The 17,365-nt window shown below is 48.0% G+C and overlaps 1 protein-coding gene and 2 long non-coding RNA genes across 3 annotated transcripts; 1 reads left to right on the forward strand and 2 right to left on the reverse strand.

The window, feature by feature from the left end:
* Positions 1–260: 260 nt before the first annotated feature.
* Positions 261–6,136, reverse strand: LOC110306456. The gene is made up of 4 exons (XR_002379279.1): positions 6,071–6,136; positions 5,758–5,934; positions 520–595; positions 261–416 (listed from the first exon to the last, which is right to left on the reverse strand). It is a non-coding gene; the product is annotated as an uncharacterized LOC110306456 (long non-coding RNA).
* Positions 6,137–9,868: 3,732 nt separating this feature from the next.
* Osr1 (odd-skipped related transcription factor 1) lies at positions 9,869–16,875 on the forward strand. The gene is made up of 3 exons (XM_021179422.1): positions 9,869–10,169; positions 14,503–15,201; positions 15,884–16,875. Exons 2-3 carry the CDS (start codon positions 14,537–14,539, stop codon positions 16,017–16,019), a joined length of 801 nt encoding a protein of 266 aa, XP_021035081.1. The 5' UTR covers positions 9,869–10,169; positions 14,503–14,536; the 3' UTR covers positions 16,020–16,875.
* On the reverse strand, positions 12,060–15,354 carry LOC110307155. Its single transcript, XR_002379361.2, has 3 exons — positions 15,323–15,354; positions 12,398–12,541; positions 12,060–12,218 (listed from the first exon to the last, which is right to left on the reverse strand). It is a non-coding gene; the product is annotated as an uncharacterized LOC110307155 (long non-coding RNA).
* Positions 16,876–17,365: the final 490 nt, after the last annotated feature.

A 17,365-nucleotide genomic window follows, 5' to 3' on the forward strand; every position in this document is an offset into this window, starting at 1 on the left:
TGCCCTCCCCAAACCCCCTATACCAGACTTCACAAGGTTTCCCAAGAAGCTTGGGAGGGCCAGGTATGGGTTTCTTCTGCCATGTCAGTGTTCTTGAACAGACAGCTCTGGGGCCCTTTTGGTAAGTGACTTGGCTGAAGCCACACTCTTGCCAGCATGGCAGCTGTTACCACTTATACCAAGAACATCTGGCCTGAAGATTGCAGTAAAAGCGACACTTGTCTACAGAAGAAAAATGTTGAAGTATACATTTTGGACATGAAGAAATAAGTAATGACATTTAATGTTTTCATAAAGCTGCTACAATGAACAGCAATCATCCAACCCCCAGGCGCAGGCATACTTGCATCTGTGCATCTTTGTGTGCCTACAAGGAGCTCCTCACCAGAAGCATCATTGCAGAATGTGGTCTTGTCCTATTCAAACAGAGTAAACAGAGGCCATTGGTGAGCCAGCCCTCCCTTCAAGATTTAAATCACAAAACTGGGGAGTGTATAGTGAATTCAAAGACCAATCAACCAATTCCAGGGAAAGCTGGTTTCCAGTTGCAGCTTTGTTGCTGGATGAGTCATATTTTGGGCATCAAAATTCTCAACTTTGAAATGGGAATGTCAAAGATGATAAGTGTAAGTCTCCCCCCAGCATTTTATATACAGAGTTTTAATAGTGGGAATTCTACCATTTCTCTGCTTAAACATGATTCTTTCCAGATACGCCTCTTAAAATGCGCAATCCCCTGATGTGTTGATGGCTGCCATCCCCACCTCCCTCAAACTCCAAATAAGAAGGATGGTTAGAGAGATGCAGCTGAATACACCAGGCTCTTAGATGAGAAGATACACCCAGGGAAAGAGAGACAATGCCTTCTGGACCCTACCCAGACCACAATACCCTCAGATGCTTTTCATAGCAAGGCTCTCAGTTCTTTGCCCCAGTTTAGGCACCTTCTACATTTGATTGTAAAAATATGAGGTGAAAGAGATGGAATGCACTCACTGTAACTGACTTCCTTTTTGTTGGTAGAGCATCAACTGGCAATGATATAATAAACACTTTGAGTTTGACAGAGATCTGGAGGATCCAAGAGACAGCACATTTACAAACATGATTTCCAAGGCATCAATCCTTTGCATAATCGTAACACTGCTAATTAGCAATGCCTCTTAAATTTAAAAATGATACTGTGCCAAGATTAGTATGATAGTCTTAACAATGCACAGACATCAATGTCTTACATGTAACTGTGTTAAGTGGGTGCCTCCACCAAGAATCTATGAGCCAGTATGCTAGGATGCCGGAGGGAGTGTGGAGCAGGTCTCGTTACACAATTCCCATTGGGCTCTGGCTCATCTCTGGCTCCTACAAGTTTAGAAGCCTACCATTTCTCACATAGAAGTTTCTGGTCTTTCTCAGGGACTCTTTGCTCCAGCAGCCTGAATTCCAGGTACCAGGGATGGGGGGAGGCCCCTTGGGAGAGAGCCAGTCAGGTTGATGGTCACGTGGCATTGACTTACTGTAGGACAAAGTAGAAGTGTGAGCAGGTTTAGGATACATACTTCTCCAAGAATCTCTGTGTTGGTTTTTTTCCTAAGTGTTAGTATTTTGCTTGATTTCTCCTTCCTATTATACTCTAGAAATGGACAATGAAGCAGGACTAATGCCTGAGCCAAGGGATTGGAACGATGTGTACAGTAATGTCCGTGCGCCTACCTATGGCTTCAACGCTTGTATTAGCATTCAGATTCTGGAAAAGTAGGTCTGAGACAGCACCCATGCTTATGCATCCCTATCATTTTCCAGATAATGCTGAAGTTCCTAACAGACCACTATGAGTCCAGGGTGTTGCCATTAGGAACTTGGCTTTGGTATCAAACATATCTGGTTTGAGTCCTAACTACAGATTTTCCTAGCTATGTAACTTCAGGAAAAGCTGTATACTATTTCTTCTTAGATCCAAAGGGAGAAGAACCACCATGCTGGATTTCTTAATTTGCTTGCTCACCAAGCTCATGTGGGAGTGGAGCGCCTGCCCACCTCCATAGAGAAGAGAGTCCGTGATAGTTCTGTGTCGTTACTGCCCACTGGGGCTCCACCACAGCCACAGCAGGGCCCTGGTTCTCACTTGTTTGCCAGTAAGAAGGGTGACCTCCTGCTGCAAGCAGCACACAGAGCAAACCTGTTTCCTCCAGGGACCTTGTCTCCAAGCTTCATGACCAAAGTCACTCAGCTGGTGTTAGCGACTGGGCTCACAGGCGCGTTTTCTGTCTTACTGGGGTTCCTGGACTGCTGTACCAAAGCCATTCTTATAAACAGTTCCATAACTACTGTGTGTGTGTGTTGTTGTTGTTGTTGTTGTTGTTGCTGCTGCGGCTGCTGCTGCTACTGCTGCTGTTGTTATCTATATATACAACAGTTAACTAAAACAAAAGTTATAGAACAATTTATACTACTTGTAGAATCATAGACATGAAAACTGGGATTTTATTAAAACAAAATTGGAAAGTACTGTCAAAAGAAATGAAAAAAAAAACCCAAACATTTTAAAAGGAAATCAATCTTTTGTTTAGTGCCTGCTATCCTGACCCCTGTTAACACAAGAGTAATTAGCTAGCCTAATGTTTCCATTTGGCTGTCTAGACTGTCTCTGTGTGGAGAACTTTCTACCTTGGAGAAAGTCTAAATTGTGAAGCATGAATGGACATACCTATGGCTCCTCATTCCGCTGGCTGAAATTCTTCCATGCAGCTTCTGGGGATACACAGCAAGCTGCAATGAAAGGGGTGTGGGGGGCAAAATACCTTTTGGATGATTTTAGAGATCAGAGTTTCTCTTGCAAACTGGACACACTTTCTGCTCAGAAAACATGTATCTTCTCTTAGGCAACTATATTTACTGCTAGTCTCCTGATTCTCTGGAATTCTAAGGGAGCTATCTTACTCCTAGGAAAATGACTATTCTATTTTGAACAGAGATATGTATTTCTCTAAGACCTAAGAGAATTATGCATCCAGATAAAGCCTACGTGTTGGTCACCAGAGAGCCTTCTTAGGATGTGGCTAGAAACAAACCTGGGTGACCTGCCTCTAAACAAACACTCTTCCACTAGTAGGCAGTGGAGTTTTCGAGGTGAGGAACTTAAAAACCTTTTTAAGAAATTCATGTTCAACCTTTTTCTTTTATAGTGACAAGATAGTTGGCAAGAGGTATAAGATGTTGCCAGAGACAGCCGTACTTTTGAATGGAGTTAACTTTTCAATACTCAGGACATTCTTTGGGAAGACCTGTGTGCCTGCAGGACTGTGGAGGACCCATTCCAGGAACATCGATGCTTGCTAGTGGACAAAGCTGTGCTTGTGTGCTTGGTGGGCAGACTCTGGGGCCCACTTCTGGCTGCTTGAATCCAAAGTGCTGAAGATGTGACCTGGTGATTGCATTCTGACAAACTCCAAGTGAGTTAGCCACAGGAGATTTTGAGAAGCATCTTCCTAAGTCTTTAACATTAGCTCTCAGAACTCTCACCTCATTGAACTGCTCTTGGCTCAATGGCCAGGTGTTAGCCCATCACTACTTATCCTTAGCTCATGTCTTTGGTGCCAAGCTACTGACGACTGGCATCTCCTGTGTTAGACAGCCTGTGCTGCGGACACCCCCAAACAGTAAGTCTTTGCCACCAGTGCAGCGTGAGCTCTTCTGTCATCCCTGTGAGCCTCGTGGTCTTTTACAACTGTCCCTGACTACCAGAAACTTAACATGAACACTTCCCATTACAAGGCATGGCTCTTTTCCTTTATGTAAATCCCCTAGGACATGTGTTACAGTCTGACTATCTAGAAAATGAAATTGAGACTCCTGTAGCTCTCTTATCTATAAATACCAGTTACAATAGTTAGTTTTAAGGTTTTATTCTCATTTCCTTATTGCTAATTTATCAAGTGCAAACTAATACTTAAATACACCCAAAAGAGCACAACGCATCCTTTTGGATAACACACACACACACACACACACACAATAACATATTATCTTTCTTATATTTTGTATTTGCTCAAAGTGTTTGAGCAGTGGTTTGCTCTCTAGTGAAAAGATTCTCTGTAGGAAACTGGGTTTGCTATAAGCAAATGGATTTTCCTGGAGTCATCAGAGGAAATGTGGCTGTTTGGAGCTGGTACTCTGATACCAGTTTAGACCATAGAGAAGGGATGCTTGGTCTTTGTGGATGGTTAACATACTGAGCTGAGTTTTCTTTATTCAGTGTTCTCAGTTCTAACCTGATGCCCACATCTACCCAAAGTTGGTGTTCAAGTTCAAGTTTCTTGATGGAGGAACACCATACGTAAAACACTGCACCAGAGAGGATGATTTTCAAGTTTCAGAGGGCAGCAGCTTCTCTTTGACCTGGGTCACCACTCTGGTGGCCTGGCACCTCCCGGAATATGGCAGCATGGCCTACAGAGGTCTCCCTGACATAAACACAAAGGAGACCCAGGCACGTGGCCCCCTTCCACTGGATAGGTAATATTGTTGAAGCATCAAGATTAAGCACTTTGAGGTTTTGAGTGACTGAGGCAAGAGATGCACATATGATAGTGTCCTGAATCATCTAGCTGAGGTCAAATCCCTTGGCACCCTTTCCTGAAAGTTGAAGATGAGGAAGACATGGCTACACTCTACTCCTTAGTGGCGAAAAGGTAAGGCTAGATGCCAGGAAGGATGGAATCTTCTTGATCTGGAGCAGGGCAGAGCATTGATCTTTTCCTTTCCAGGGCTTGTCCAGCTCTGCAGTGTTGCTGTTGTTGTTTCTGTTGGTAGTGGTGTGTGTGTGTGTGTGTGTGTGTGTGTGTGTGTGTGTGTGTGTGTGTGTGTGTGACTTTCTCAATAATTTGCTCCAAGGAGTAAAGTACCATGATCTTTTAGACCTTATGTTTCTTTTGTAGCTTGGGGACTGTCTAGAGACTTGTTTTCATAGAGAATCTTAGGGTTTCTGCGTCCAGATCTCTGTCAGAGAGCCTGTGTATGGATAACAAGAAAAAGAGAGGGTTCAATTAAAACACTTTTGGAGAACTCAACAATGAAAAGGGATGCAAATAGGAGAGAATAAAGCACAAGTAGCTTCGAGAATATAGGGAAATGGTTCACGGAAACTGATTCTCTTCCAGTTCCTATGCTTCCTCGGAGTCCAAAACAGACCTGTGAGGAGGATAATGTGCTCCAGGGAGTACTGAGCCATGGTGAGAGAGTAAGAGAGAGGTAGCCTCACCTCAGGCTGCCTGGACAGAAGATACACACCCCAGTCCATCCCTGAGAACCACAAATCTTCCCCCAGATCTTGTTCATAGTGGTTCCCAAGATGAGAAGGCACTGGTGGCAGAAAATGCTAAAGACTTCAGATTATTAAAATAAATACAATCAGAAATGTCTGATTTGATGCAAAAAAGCACAAACCGGTGGGGAAGAATTCTCCCTTCTTCTAGAAGAGTAAGAGTGCACATGATTTTAAAAGACTAATGGGAAATTCCGTGAAAACCACTCTGGTAAAATAAAAAAAAAGGGATAGCTGAGTTTTTGACTTTTCTAGGAAAGGAAACTGAGAGATGTCGCTTCCTCGCCAGCAGGGGGAGCGTTTTCTTCATGATTGCGTCGGGGAACTTGGTTTAAAAATTTCGCAGCCAGACGTTGTTTTCAGAGCCCCCCCCCCTCCCCAAGCCGGAAATCGTTGTGCAGGTAACAGCCCTCCAGTGTCTGGAAATGTTTAATTACCTCGATCACTCCTCCCTTCGATGCCCCTTGCAGGTCCAGTATGCAGCGCTGCGGGTGTGGTAGGTGATTCTAATCCAGAGTTCCATCCCAACTGCACACAGCTCACTGAAACAACTTTTCTCCATCTTCTCTTGCTTTGTAAGACACTGGGTCTTTTCTGATGTGCTCACTTCCCACCTTGGAGGAAAGAACATTTCAGTTCCACTAGAGCACAGGTGGTTGTGTGTCAAAAATTATTCTCACCACTCAGTTTTAAAAGCTCTACTATGCCCTTCGCCCATATTTTGTACAAGTCATCATCTTTTCATTTTACCGAAGAGAGTAATGTCAGAGTTCGTGCAATCTCTTGTGAATATTCGTGTTTCCTTTAAAAAGAAACAAAGACAAAGGTATATACCCACGTAGATGTCCTGTTGTGACGTTTAATAATTAGAAGATGCTTACATGTTCACACGGAACTTAGGATGCGGGGAAAGTCTGGGAAAAGGGTGTTCACTTTCCCTTTCAGTTTGGGTATCGTAACTTGCCTGTCGCTGTCACAATAAACATCTACCATAGCCAAGGGCTTCTGTTCTCTGAATCCTGGCTAGCTTGTAGATTTTCAGAGGCTACCGTAAGGTCTCAGACTTGTACATAAGCTGCATTGCCTACCTCCGAAATTTAACCCCTCCTCCTCCGAGCTGGATTTTGACCTGATTGACTATAATGGTTTCAGAGGAACTATTGAGCCATTACAGTTCATCATCTCAATGAACACACCGGTAACGCTAAATCCCCTCCACTAGAGATTTAAAGGTTCCAATCTTGCATATGGGGAGGGGGGTGATGAGAAGACTTCCCTCAAGATGTCCACAAAGTAGTTGCAGAAAAGTTTGCTGTAAAAGCGACACTTCGCAAATATTAAGTAAATTCCACTTAGCAGAATGAGGTCACTTTTGTGTATCTGTGGAGAGATACTGGGTTCAGAAACAAGCGGAGACCACCCAAATCAGTTTTAACTCCAAGACAGGTTGTATCTTTTCTTTCCTAATTGGCAAAAGGGGACGGGTTAGGACAGGAGGGCAAGTAGAGGTCACTATCACCTGGGCTAAGCCTGCGGGGTGCGGGGGAGGGAGCCAGGACTGGCAGCCGCAGTAGTGTCTGCAGGGCTGAAAGGCTGCACTCCCTGTGGTTAAAGTTTGAGAGGAGTTTCCTGCAGAGCTGGGGGTCCCGCTTTGGCTGCACTCTACCAGGACAAGGATGCATCTGGAAGCAAGCACGCAAGGGGCCCAGGGCTAGAACACTTCTTTCTGGAGTAGGGACCCTTTCTCCAGGTGATCAACTCCTGCTGAATCTGGAACTTTTGGGGCGTTCCTCCTGGAGCCAAGCAGCAGGCAGTGGCCAAGGGAGAGACTCAGAGAGGAGCGGTAACCGCTGAATCTGGTTACCCTCTGCAGGCTCTTTGCGAGTCTAAACTATAGTCTCAGTCAGTGGAAGTTCTGAGAGACGGAGTTTGTGGACCCCAGGGATGAGGCGTGGGAGAGATAGGAGTTTCCTCTTCTTCACTGGGCTCTTGGACTGATGTGACCAACAGCACCTCTGGGTACAGGCCGTCTACGTCATGAAATAGGTTCGAAACATGACATCCTGAAGAATTTTAAACGAATCTAACTTCTTCAAAAATGCCCATGTCTTCCTGGGTACTCTGAACCCTGTCCTCCATCCACTAGTTTCTGTCCAACCTAGTCTGGCCAATTTCTCTTAAACAGTTGGGAGAAAGATGCCAGCAGTTGCTCTCCTTAGCACAAAGTACAGAATGGTTGGCAGCTTCCGGGGCTACTGGGGCTTCTTTCCCCAAGTAACACCTAGAAGAAAACAGGACCTTGGATGGCCTCCAGGACATCTGGGAGCCATGCTTTGCAGTTGGGGGTCGCTCACCAAGGGACTCACAGTGGGAGGGAGCACTTCTAGAGGCTGACCCGAGAAGCAACCCCTTAGTAACCAGGGATCCAAGCCCACTGAGGTGACCTCAGTCTTCGGGTACACAGTCATGCACAGTCCTGTCCTGCTTTGTTAACCAACTCCCTGGAAAGATCTGAGAGCCAAAGCCTGAGCTCCCAACCTTGCTTCCTGTGCCTTCTGAGTCCTCTCATTTCCAGGGCTTGCTTGAAGGCCAGGTCAGTTTTTCCAGGTAAAAGCAGAATTAAAATACCTGCTTACACACACACACACACACACACACACACACACACACACACACCTGGTGGAGGAGATGGGAGATGGTAAGGCTCCTTTTTTGAGAAAACCAAAAAGAATGATGAAATAGAGGGCTGTGTTGCATGGACTCCTCGCGGGACAAGGGGATAGTGCATATATGTCTCAGGAGAGTCTGTACTTTTGATGTAGAGCTGTTGCTCTTCTCAAGTGTATATTAGCTAATAAGCAGAGGTTTTATTTTGTTTAACTCCTTTGGGAAATTTTGGCCCTTAGTATGGAAATTATCCAAGCTTTGCCTACTATGGGAACACATTAAGCCGAAGTGGAAGGAAGTCTGTGAAGTCCTGGGATGCCTGACTGGATTTTGTTGGTATGTTGTCCCCAGCTATTGGAATGGGGGTGATCTCAGCTCCCTCTGCTTCCAGGGTCAGCACTCTGGTAAGGATCCTGCTAGTCTGACAGCTGCTAAGATTCCAGGCACATAGGCACACTTATGTGGGTCTCTTACTTGAACAGTAACCAGTGGGGTGCTGGAGGTGGGAGTGGGGCTCCTGAGTAAACTATAGCCCTTTCTCTTGTTCCTTCCCTGCTGTAGCCAAAGTTAGCCAGAGTCTGGAAGCTATGTTCTGTTCTAAAAGTTTGCGAATACCAAGTCTGTTTCAATATGCAGGTGGGAGGAGGGATGTGGCCCATCCTCCATCATCACACCCTATATTAGGAATCAAACTCCTGCTACCTCAAGAGATCACATGGGATCAGTCTTGCACAGTAAAGGTGAGGAGTAGGTGACTCTTCCAAAAGGACTGTTTCAATGTGTGAGAGTGGTACCTAGTCCCCAGGAAGTGTGTGTGTGTGTGTGTGTGTGTGTGTGTGTGTGACACGAGCCACTCTGCAGTAGTAACTTTGGGGCAAAGTCAGGAAGTCAGAAAACCTCACCATCTTCCATGAAAAAGCCAGGTAAGGCATTCCAGAAAGGTGGTAGGGAGGAATGACAGCTGACTGGGGTCAGCAGTAGGTCAGTTCCAGGGTTCAATAGTAAAGAGGTGGTTGGGGCTTGGAGGTGTGTACATAAGAAGCAGACAGCAAGGATGTAGTTGTTCTAGGTCCCAACTCCCTTTACAAACTCCACCCAAACCAGCCCCGCAGGCCCAGGGGTCCCAGTGCCTCTAGCTGCTCTTTAAAACTCCCATCCACTCTAAAAGGAATACGTGACTGGAGCTTTAGAATGGAATTCCGGGGAGATCTGCGGTTCAAGTAACTAGCTCTTCTTCTCCTCATATGCTCTGGCATGGACGTTTCTGTGGAACTCCACACCCCAGAGTCTGTGGTCAGCCATAGGCACTCGGATGTTACGGCTCACGCAGTCAGTAATCTCTGTCCTTCCGCACCAGGAACCAGCCAGCTCTGCTAGAATCGCTGCCCAGGTCTCAAGCACTATTTGGTGTCAGAGCGCTGCTCCACACCAGGAGTCTGTCACTTCTAGGAGGAAATCTTAAGAAGAGCAGCGACTTTGTCAGATTACAAATTGAGTGTATGCCTAAAGTGCTGGTGTGGGGACACCCTAGGCTCCTCTCCGCTTTCATTGGTGCCACCATAGGTCCCAAAGCTCCACAACAGAACTCCGAAATGCTCGGTTCTAGTCCTCTCTTATCCGGTAGGATATGTTTCTTCTATTGCTTGATCTTATGTGTCTTAAAAAAATATATACAGAAAGTGTCCAGTGGGATTATCAGGGAGGGGACACCGGTCAGGAGAAGCAGAAGGCAGGCTAGCACAGCTGCCAAAGTCCGCTGCCCGGGTCAGCAAAACTTTGTTTCCCAATGCGCAGGCGCAGGCAGAGTTGGGGGGCAGGGGAGGGAGGGGAGAAATCGCACGGCAAAGGGAGGGGGGCTAGGGGGAGGTGGATTAAAATAAGTAGGCGGCTCGGTGCTAAGGGATGAGTGAGACGTAACTCGGCCTCTCCCCAGCAAGTTCTCACCGGCACTGGTTCAGATTCAGAAAGGGAGCCAGGAGCGAAGCTCACCAGACCCCGGCGGGTAGAACTCCGGGGCTGTGGAGCGCTCCCGCGTGTCCGACTCTTGGAGTCACCGCAGCTAGTGAAGCGTCAGAAGTCTAGTTCGCCAGGGGTGCCAATCGGCTCCAGAGTCTCTGGTCACTCAAGTCCAGCGCAGCGACCCTCACAGACGCGCTCTGCCCTGGGACCGCGGCGGAACAAGGTAACTGCAGCCCTGGGGCGCCTGGGCTCAGCAAGGCGAAAGCCGGCAAGATTCACTTCTGGTTCCTTGTTGTGGCTGGTGCCTCCTCTTTTCAGTGTCCTCAAAGGCCGTTCTTTTGGCCAAAGGAAGGCTGCAAGATCTCCGTGAAAGTGAGAGCAGTTGCAACATAGAGTTGATGGGGATGCTGGTTCAAAGACTTGTAACTCTGGGTCCTTGTTGGCCTCTGACCTCGGGAGGAAGGAAGGAGACAGAAGGGCCTGAGCCATTGAGTGCAGCCCTGTTTGGCTAGCTAGAATTCCAGTATTCTAGTAAGGTGCCCACAGATTTTATAAGGCACTCTGCAGGCTTCCCTTAAGAAACTAGAGCAACTTCAGCGAACACAAACTTTTTTTTTCTGCAGGGTGCCTTTTAATTCAGACTTATCCCTCCTTAGCTGAGGAAGAGGGGAGAAAGTGTGGATGGTCATAACCTAAGCTTTCAGCATCCTGCACAGGTGCATTGCCCCGACTCTGTTGGGCTTTAAAACGAATTCTTCTTTTGCAGAGTTGTACTTTAGACTCGAAGCCTTCAAACCCCAGGACCACAAGGCTGCTGCGAGTCTGACATCAGCCTCACAATTGGACTCTTTTGGGGATGGTCTTTATTAGAGGGTTTCAGTGTGTCCCCAGGCCTGCAAATCATAACCTTCGATTGTCTCTGGGGTAGGGAGAGCTATGCTGGGGTTGGGGGACACAAGCGAACATTGTTTTCTAACTAGAGAACCGGATGCCCCAGAAGCAGAATAACCAGGAGGCTGCAGATACCTCTAGCGTGGGGATTCTATTTTGCTCCTTTGGTAGTCCAGGTTTAAGGGGGAAAAGATGGGAAGTCAAAATGAGAGAGAAGAGGGCGGCTGCTTGCTGAAGGAATCTTGCCTTCCACCAGCAGTATCCTTGATTAAAAACAAAAAACAAACAAACAAAAATCTCCCGCGTCCTCCCTCAACAGCCCCTGCTGCACAAGCCGGGTGGGCTCCGGAGCAGAGGTTAGCAGCAAAGGTTTCTTTGTCGCAATAATTCGATGAATTTCATTCGGGATGGGACTTGCAAGTTGGCTCTTTGAAAGAGAACCACGTGTAAAGCTATTTTCCTAGTTTCACAGCCTCCCAGGGAAAGAGTGTGCTCGCTGGGAGGGAAGGGGAACCAAAGAGGACTGGTGGGTAGAAGGTCTATCACAGGCTCTCTCGAAAGTAATTGTGGTTTCATTAAGATTGGGAAGCCGGCTCCTGGGGACACAGCGGGCATCCCAGTATAGCAGAATGGCGAAGGAAAGAGGGTTCCTTCGATCTCGTTTGTTGGAAAAAAGGGCAGCTAACATATGTGGTGTTGGTCAGTCCTCTGGACCTGGATTGGGAAATCTGTCATCATTCGAATGGGGATTCTATGTCAAGGATGATATTTGGGTGGGGTGGGGATGCTGCTGAGCTCCTTCAGGCGCAAGCTCGTGGGGCTCGCTCTGTCCTCATTAATGCAAGCAGTTAACTCACTCACGCTCAATTAGCCCCGAATAAACCACTTTAATAGGCTGCACACTTCATTAATGCCCTCCATAGGGAGGGCGGCAGAGGCAGGACGGGCATTCTACTGCAAGAGGGACTCGAATGACTGTGCCGCGCATGGACCCCTGCTCTGAGGCAGGAATTGAGTTCACTGCAGCGAGTCAGGACATTTACTAGTGCTTACCAAGTCTCCAGGCCCGGAGTTCCACGTGGAGTAGATACTGGACCTTAGAAGAAGTAGTAGTCTCTACCAGATTAAATGGTGAAAAGGCTCAGGGTGGAGTGGGGGCGGGAGGTGGCACTGCAGCTGGAGAGGCCCCATGTTCCTCTCTTCTCCTCGGGCCGCAGTGGCTTATCTGCATTGTGTTTTCCTCTTAGTTGGTCGTCTGAAACCAGATTTTGCATGAGGTCCGTTTTTTAGTACTGATGTAAAGATCCACATTTCCAACGAAATTCGTCTGCGGGGAAGGTCGGTGGCATGACCCTTGGAATCCCACGCACGCCTAAGAAAGCTACAGAAAATAAACGGCTTGGTCCACTGAGAAAAAGAAATGGTGTGTTGGAGGAAATAAGATCAGGCAGGGAGGTTGCAAGTATCTCCCCTCCAGGGTCCCAAGGCCTCTCCATACTTTTTGGCTTGGGGGTGGGGGGAGGAGGCAAAGAAGAGTCAGGAGAAGTTTGTGGCTTATACCCAGCCTAGCAGTCCAGCCAGAGTCCTGCTGCCACCATCACTGGTTGACATCCCATAGGCCTAGTAGAAGAGCTGCTAGTGTGGCCTCACCATTGCCCAGGCTGGCTCTAATAGAGCTTAAAATGAGGATATAATTTCCAGTGCCTGGAAGAGAGAGAAACAGGGGTGGCAAATCAAAGGGCGTTCAACTAGCCTATGTCCTGCATAGCTTTGAAGTTGGAGGCCTTCTTTTCTCCCTCCCCATTCCAAAGAGGTTCCCACTTCCTCTTCAGCCCAAGCCCAACTGCACTTTGCTTTTCCTAGTCCCAGAAATCTGAGATGACCCTCATTTGTCTGGCCCAGGTTTTGTGAATTGAGTAGTAGAGAAGGCTGGTGTGTGATGGCTATCCTGCTAGCTAGGCAGGTTGGATCGCAACAGATTTTTGTGCTCCTTATCTGGGAGGCTAAATTAATTGCAGGCACATTTCAGCCAGCCTGCTCTTGTGTTTGTGCAACTAGTCACCCCTTTGGATCAGCAGTATCACCAGCCACCTTCTTACTGGCTGCTAAAGAGGTTTTTCTCAGTAGTGCCCCCAGTTTCTCCCCTCCAAACTTGCACTATGCATCTCTGGGCCAGCCAGACATCTTAGAGCCTCAGGTAGAGAAAAGAAACTGAGCCCATGCTCTCTGCCTTGCCTTTAGCGAGGAGGGTGTTTAGACCTGCTGGGGCTGAGCTGTGAAGACAGAGTCAGAAAAGTAGCTTGTACCAGGGAACACTCTAGACAGAGGAGAGATGTGAGGAAGAGAGGCAGTGGCTGAACGGAATCAGAAGCCAGATACGTCCCCTGGAAAAGGGGAAGGACTCTACAAAGATCCTGCTTTGACAATGACCCCAGCATTGCTAGTGAAGCCCAAGCTTAGAGGCTTCCTAGGGGTCCCTAGTGTTTTTTGGCTTTCCAACCTTTTCCCCTCTACCACTCTATAGACCCAAATTAGAAAAGTCTGGAGGGACAGAGCACCCCCCCTCCCCAATTTCCCATGCATCCTGAGGAACTTAACCAAAGTAGCCAGAAGATGCTGGTTCTGGTGGCCCTGGTTACTTGGGCATGGCAGCTCTTTGATCTTATTCAAGAACCCTGATCTTCTAGTTAGAGAGTAAACAGAGTGCAGCAGTGGAGGCCTGGTGTTGGTGCTACGCATTGACCTTGCCCAAAGTTCTCTTCCTACATAAGAAGACTAACAGCCGGCTCCTCTGCTATGAGCACATGAATTCCTGTCTATGGAATTGTGGTTGTGTGACAGAGCAAATGAAGTGAGCATAGGTGTCAGTACCTTTCTTGAAAGGAAACCCCCAAAAGCTAGGGACTCAGTCAGCAAGCAGCTACAAAGAGGACAAACTCCACAGGATTCACCAATCAGTCTTAAGGTACTTTGCAAACTTAGGTCCAAGTGAGAGTTTTAAAGATGATGACCTGATTCTTTTGGCTTCTGGAAACCAAACCAGTTACCCGATGAAATAGGAATTTCTGGTTTCATTGGCTTAGCATTCAGGAACTGGGCGGTATATATATTTGAAGCCTCCTGCATTTCGTACAGGGTTGTCCCATAAAAACACTGGCTTTTCTTTGTCTCTGGACCTTCTTGTTGAATTTCTGCTTCAGAACAAGATAATCCGAACGTGTAATTGTTCTTCCTCAGGTTCTGATATTGTTGTAGGACAGTGTAATTCTGTGTGGCTCCAGGTTTGTCTGAATGTGGATATCCGGTGTCTGCATGCATGCCATGTTTGCATCGTTCACAGCTGACAGCAGGCTTTTGTTTTAAGTTGGTTGTATCTGTCTTTAAGGACTTAGTTTCCTACTGATTGCTCTGTCAACATGTATGTCTTTGCCAGACACCATTTGGATGGAGTCTAACCATCATGGAGAGTTCTGGTCAGACAGCTTTCCTACATCTTATACTCTCTATGTTGAGAGGGCAGTAGGTTCATGGGTGGAGTCTTTGAGTCTTACCTCCTGCCTGTCCTAAGGGAGGGAGAGGGTAGAACTAGACTGGAATTCTGGAGGAAGGTGACCTACTCTGAACATCTCTTTGGTTCTGTCCCCACCCTCTTCCTGTCTTTGCAGATATTTGAAATCATTGCGGTTCCCAGCGACAGAAATGGGCAGCAAAACCTTGCCAGCACCGGTGCCCATTCACCCGTCCCTGCAGCTTACCAATTACTCTTTCCTTCAGGCAGTGAATGGCCTGCCCACAGTGCCTTCGGACCACCTGCCCAACCTGTATGGTTTCAGCGCTCTTCATGCGGTGCATCTGCACCAATGGACGCTGGGCTACCCAGCCATGCACTTGCCTCGATCCTCTTTTTCTAAAGTGCCAGGTGCGGTGTCCAGCCTGATGGACGCTCGCTTCCAGCTACCAGCCTTCCCCTGGTTTCCCCACGTCATTCACCCTAAGCCAGAGATCACCGCGGGAGGCAGCGGCGCAGCGCTTAAGACCAAGCCTCGCTTTGATTTCGCTAACCTGGCCTTGGCTGCCACACAAGAGGATCCCACCAAGCTTGGCCGAGGGGAGGGCCCTGGCTCCCCTGCTGGTGGGCTGGGCGCCCTCCTGGACGTGACCAAGCTATCCCCAGAAAAGAAGCCAACAAGAGGACGCCTGCCTTCCAAGACCAAGAAGGAATTCGTTTGCAAATTCTGTGGCCGCCACTTCACTAAGTCCTATAACCTACTTATCCACGAGCGGACGCACACTGATGAGCGACCTTACACCTGTGACATCTGCCACAAAGCTTTCCGGAGGCAAGACCACCTACGGGACCACAGGTGCGACACTACAGCACTGCGGGTGGCCCCAGAGAAATCTGTTTCTGCTGCTTTGGCTTGATGCTTCCCCCTCCCCTTTTAGGTTCCCAAGAGTCTCTAGTGGCTGTAAGCATTCCCATACCTCTGGGGAGTCTCTAAAACCATAAATGAACTCCCTTGCCCTGTCCCCCGCTTCAGGAACGGTTTTAAAACGCGGGTGAGCGAAATTCGGTGATGGCGTCTTCACAGGGTCGGGTCTCCTTGCCCCGTTCTCAGTCCCCCGGAAACTGTCCAATAACTGCCCAATAAACTGTTCCTGCAAAGAGTGAGAGATTTAGGAGTGGGCACTTGAAATAGGAACTCAGAAACGTTTTCGTTTTAGTTAATTTCATGCAGTTTTTGGTTTTTAAGAATTTCTTGGGCAGTGCAGATCTAGAAACTGTGTGAAGCCTGGTCTGTTGATGACCTCCAATGTTGACTCAGCCTTTAGGAGGAGGCGCTTGCTACTTCTCCCCAGGAAGGCTGGTGGTCTCTTTGCCCTCTCCTCCCTCCTCTCCCCACTCCCACCCACATCCTCTGCACTTTGCTCGATTGTGCTTGCTTTGCCTGTACCCACAAACACCTTAACAGCAAGGGGGGTGGTGAGATATCGGACAGCCATTCATAAACAACATTGCATTATGTTGTCTGTCTCTACCCTTAGATATATTCACTCCAAAGAGAAGCCTTTCAAGTGTCAAGAGTGTGGGAAAGGATTCTGCCAGTCCCGGACTCTCGCTGTCCACAAGACGCTACACTCACAAGTGAAGGAGCTCAAAACCTCCAAGATCAAATGCTAAATAAACAGAGACTGCGGGGCACCAGGAACCTGGGGCGTGCTGCCGCCTTCTCTACCAGAAGGACCCAAGCTGAAGGCTACTCTGCGGGCAGCGGGAGGGGCTTTCGGGATCTTCCTTCTACAGCAACAAAATCCCCTGGGTCCTTTGCGCTTGCGGCGCTCCTGAGCCTTGGCCCGGGCCGTGACTCCTACAGCCTGGGCGGCTCCCCTAGGACGCGGCTAAAACTCTTGGCCAAAAGGCGGTACTCAACTCACACGCCGGAAGGAAAACTGCATTAAAAAAAAAACAAAAACAACCAACCAACACACACACACACACACACACACACACACACACACACACACCCCGAAAACTCCGCTGAGCCGCAGCGGCGCCTCTCACAGAAGTATTACTTTTTCTATTGTTATTTTATACGTTTTCTTTATTCCCCCTCCCTCCCCTGACCATATAAGCTTGTAAAGTCTTGACTGCGGAGAGGGGGGAAGAAAAGATCTGCGCGCCCTGGCAATTTCCAGTCCCCCTTCCTTTCCCTATTCCTACACCAGGGACCTTGCGAAAATGTAATCCTTGTATCTGCTTCTGCCATCCGGCCCCAGGGGCCGCTGGCTCCGCGCGACTCCCGGGTGTTCCCGCTGACCTACAGCTTCGGGCGCGGAAACCAGGCTGAGAACCAGGCGCCCGGGGCTAAGGGGGCCGGGCCTCCGCTCCTCTGTTCCAACGCTGCGCGCGAGCCAGCAGCCGGCCAGGAGCCGGGCGTTGTATTGCGACTGGCACTTTATGCTGACCATCGGTAACGGACATTTATCACTGGAGTTCTTTTTTTTTAACTATCAAATAAACGGTTATTTTACAGGCACATTGGAATGGATATACCCTCTCGGGTCGCCAGAGAAAAGCTCTTTTATTGATAGAGGAACAGATTTCTCTGTTCAATTTCCACCTGTTAGCTTCTCTCACCTGGTCCTGTTAGGGTGACAGGGATGAGGTGGCAAAGGGAGCTCTGTGCCCCTTGGTGTTGGTAGGTCTCTGTACTTAATTCCTTACTTTCCAGTATCAGAAGTCCAGTCTCCTAACTCCCCAAATCTGGAAAGCTGTGATTTGCAAAGGACAGAGTCTGCTGCTATTACACTAAGTTGTGAGAAATCCCAGCCTCTCTGGGTTCAGGCGTCCTGTAAGGCCCTTGAGGGAACAGAGTACCTCTCCCAGGCTCCACCCCACCCCCCACACTAGCAGCTTTCCCAGACCAGCCTGTTTCTTTCCTTCCTTCCTTCTTTCTTTTCTTTTCTTTTCTTTTCTTTTCTTTTCTTTTCTTTTCTTTTCTTTTCTTTTCTTTTCTTTTCTTTTCT

Source organism: Mus caroli, chromosome 12 (genome assembly GCF_900094665.2).
Source record: "Mus caroli chromosome 12, CAROLI_EIJ_v1.1, whole genome shotgun sequence".
NCBI lineage: Eukaryota > Metazoa > Chordata > Mammalia > Rodentia > Muridae > Mus > Mus caroli.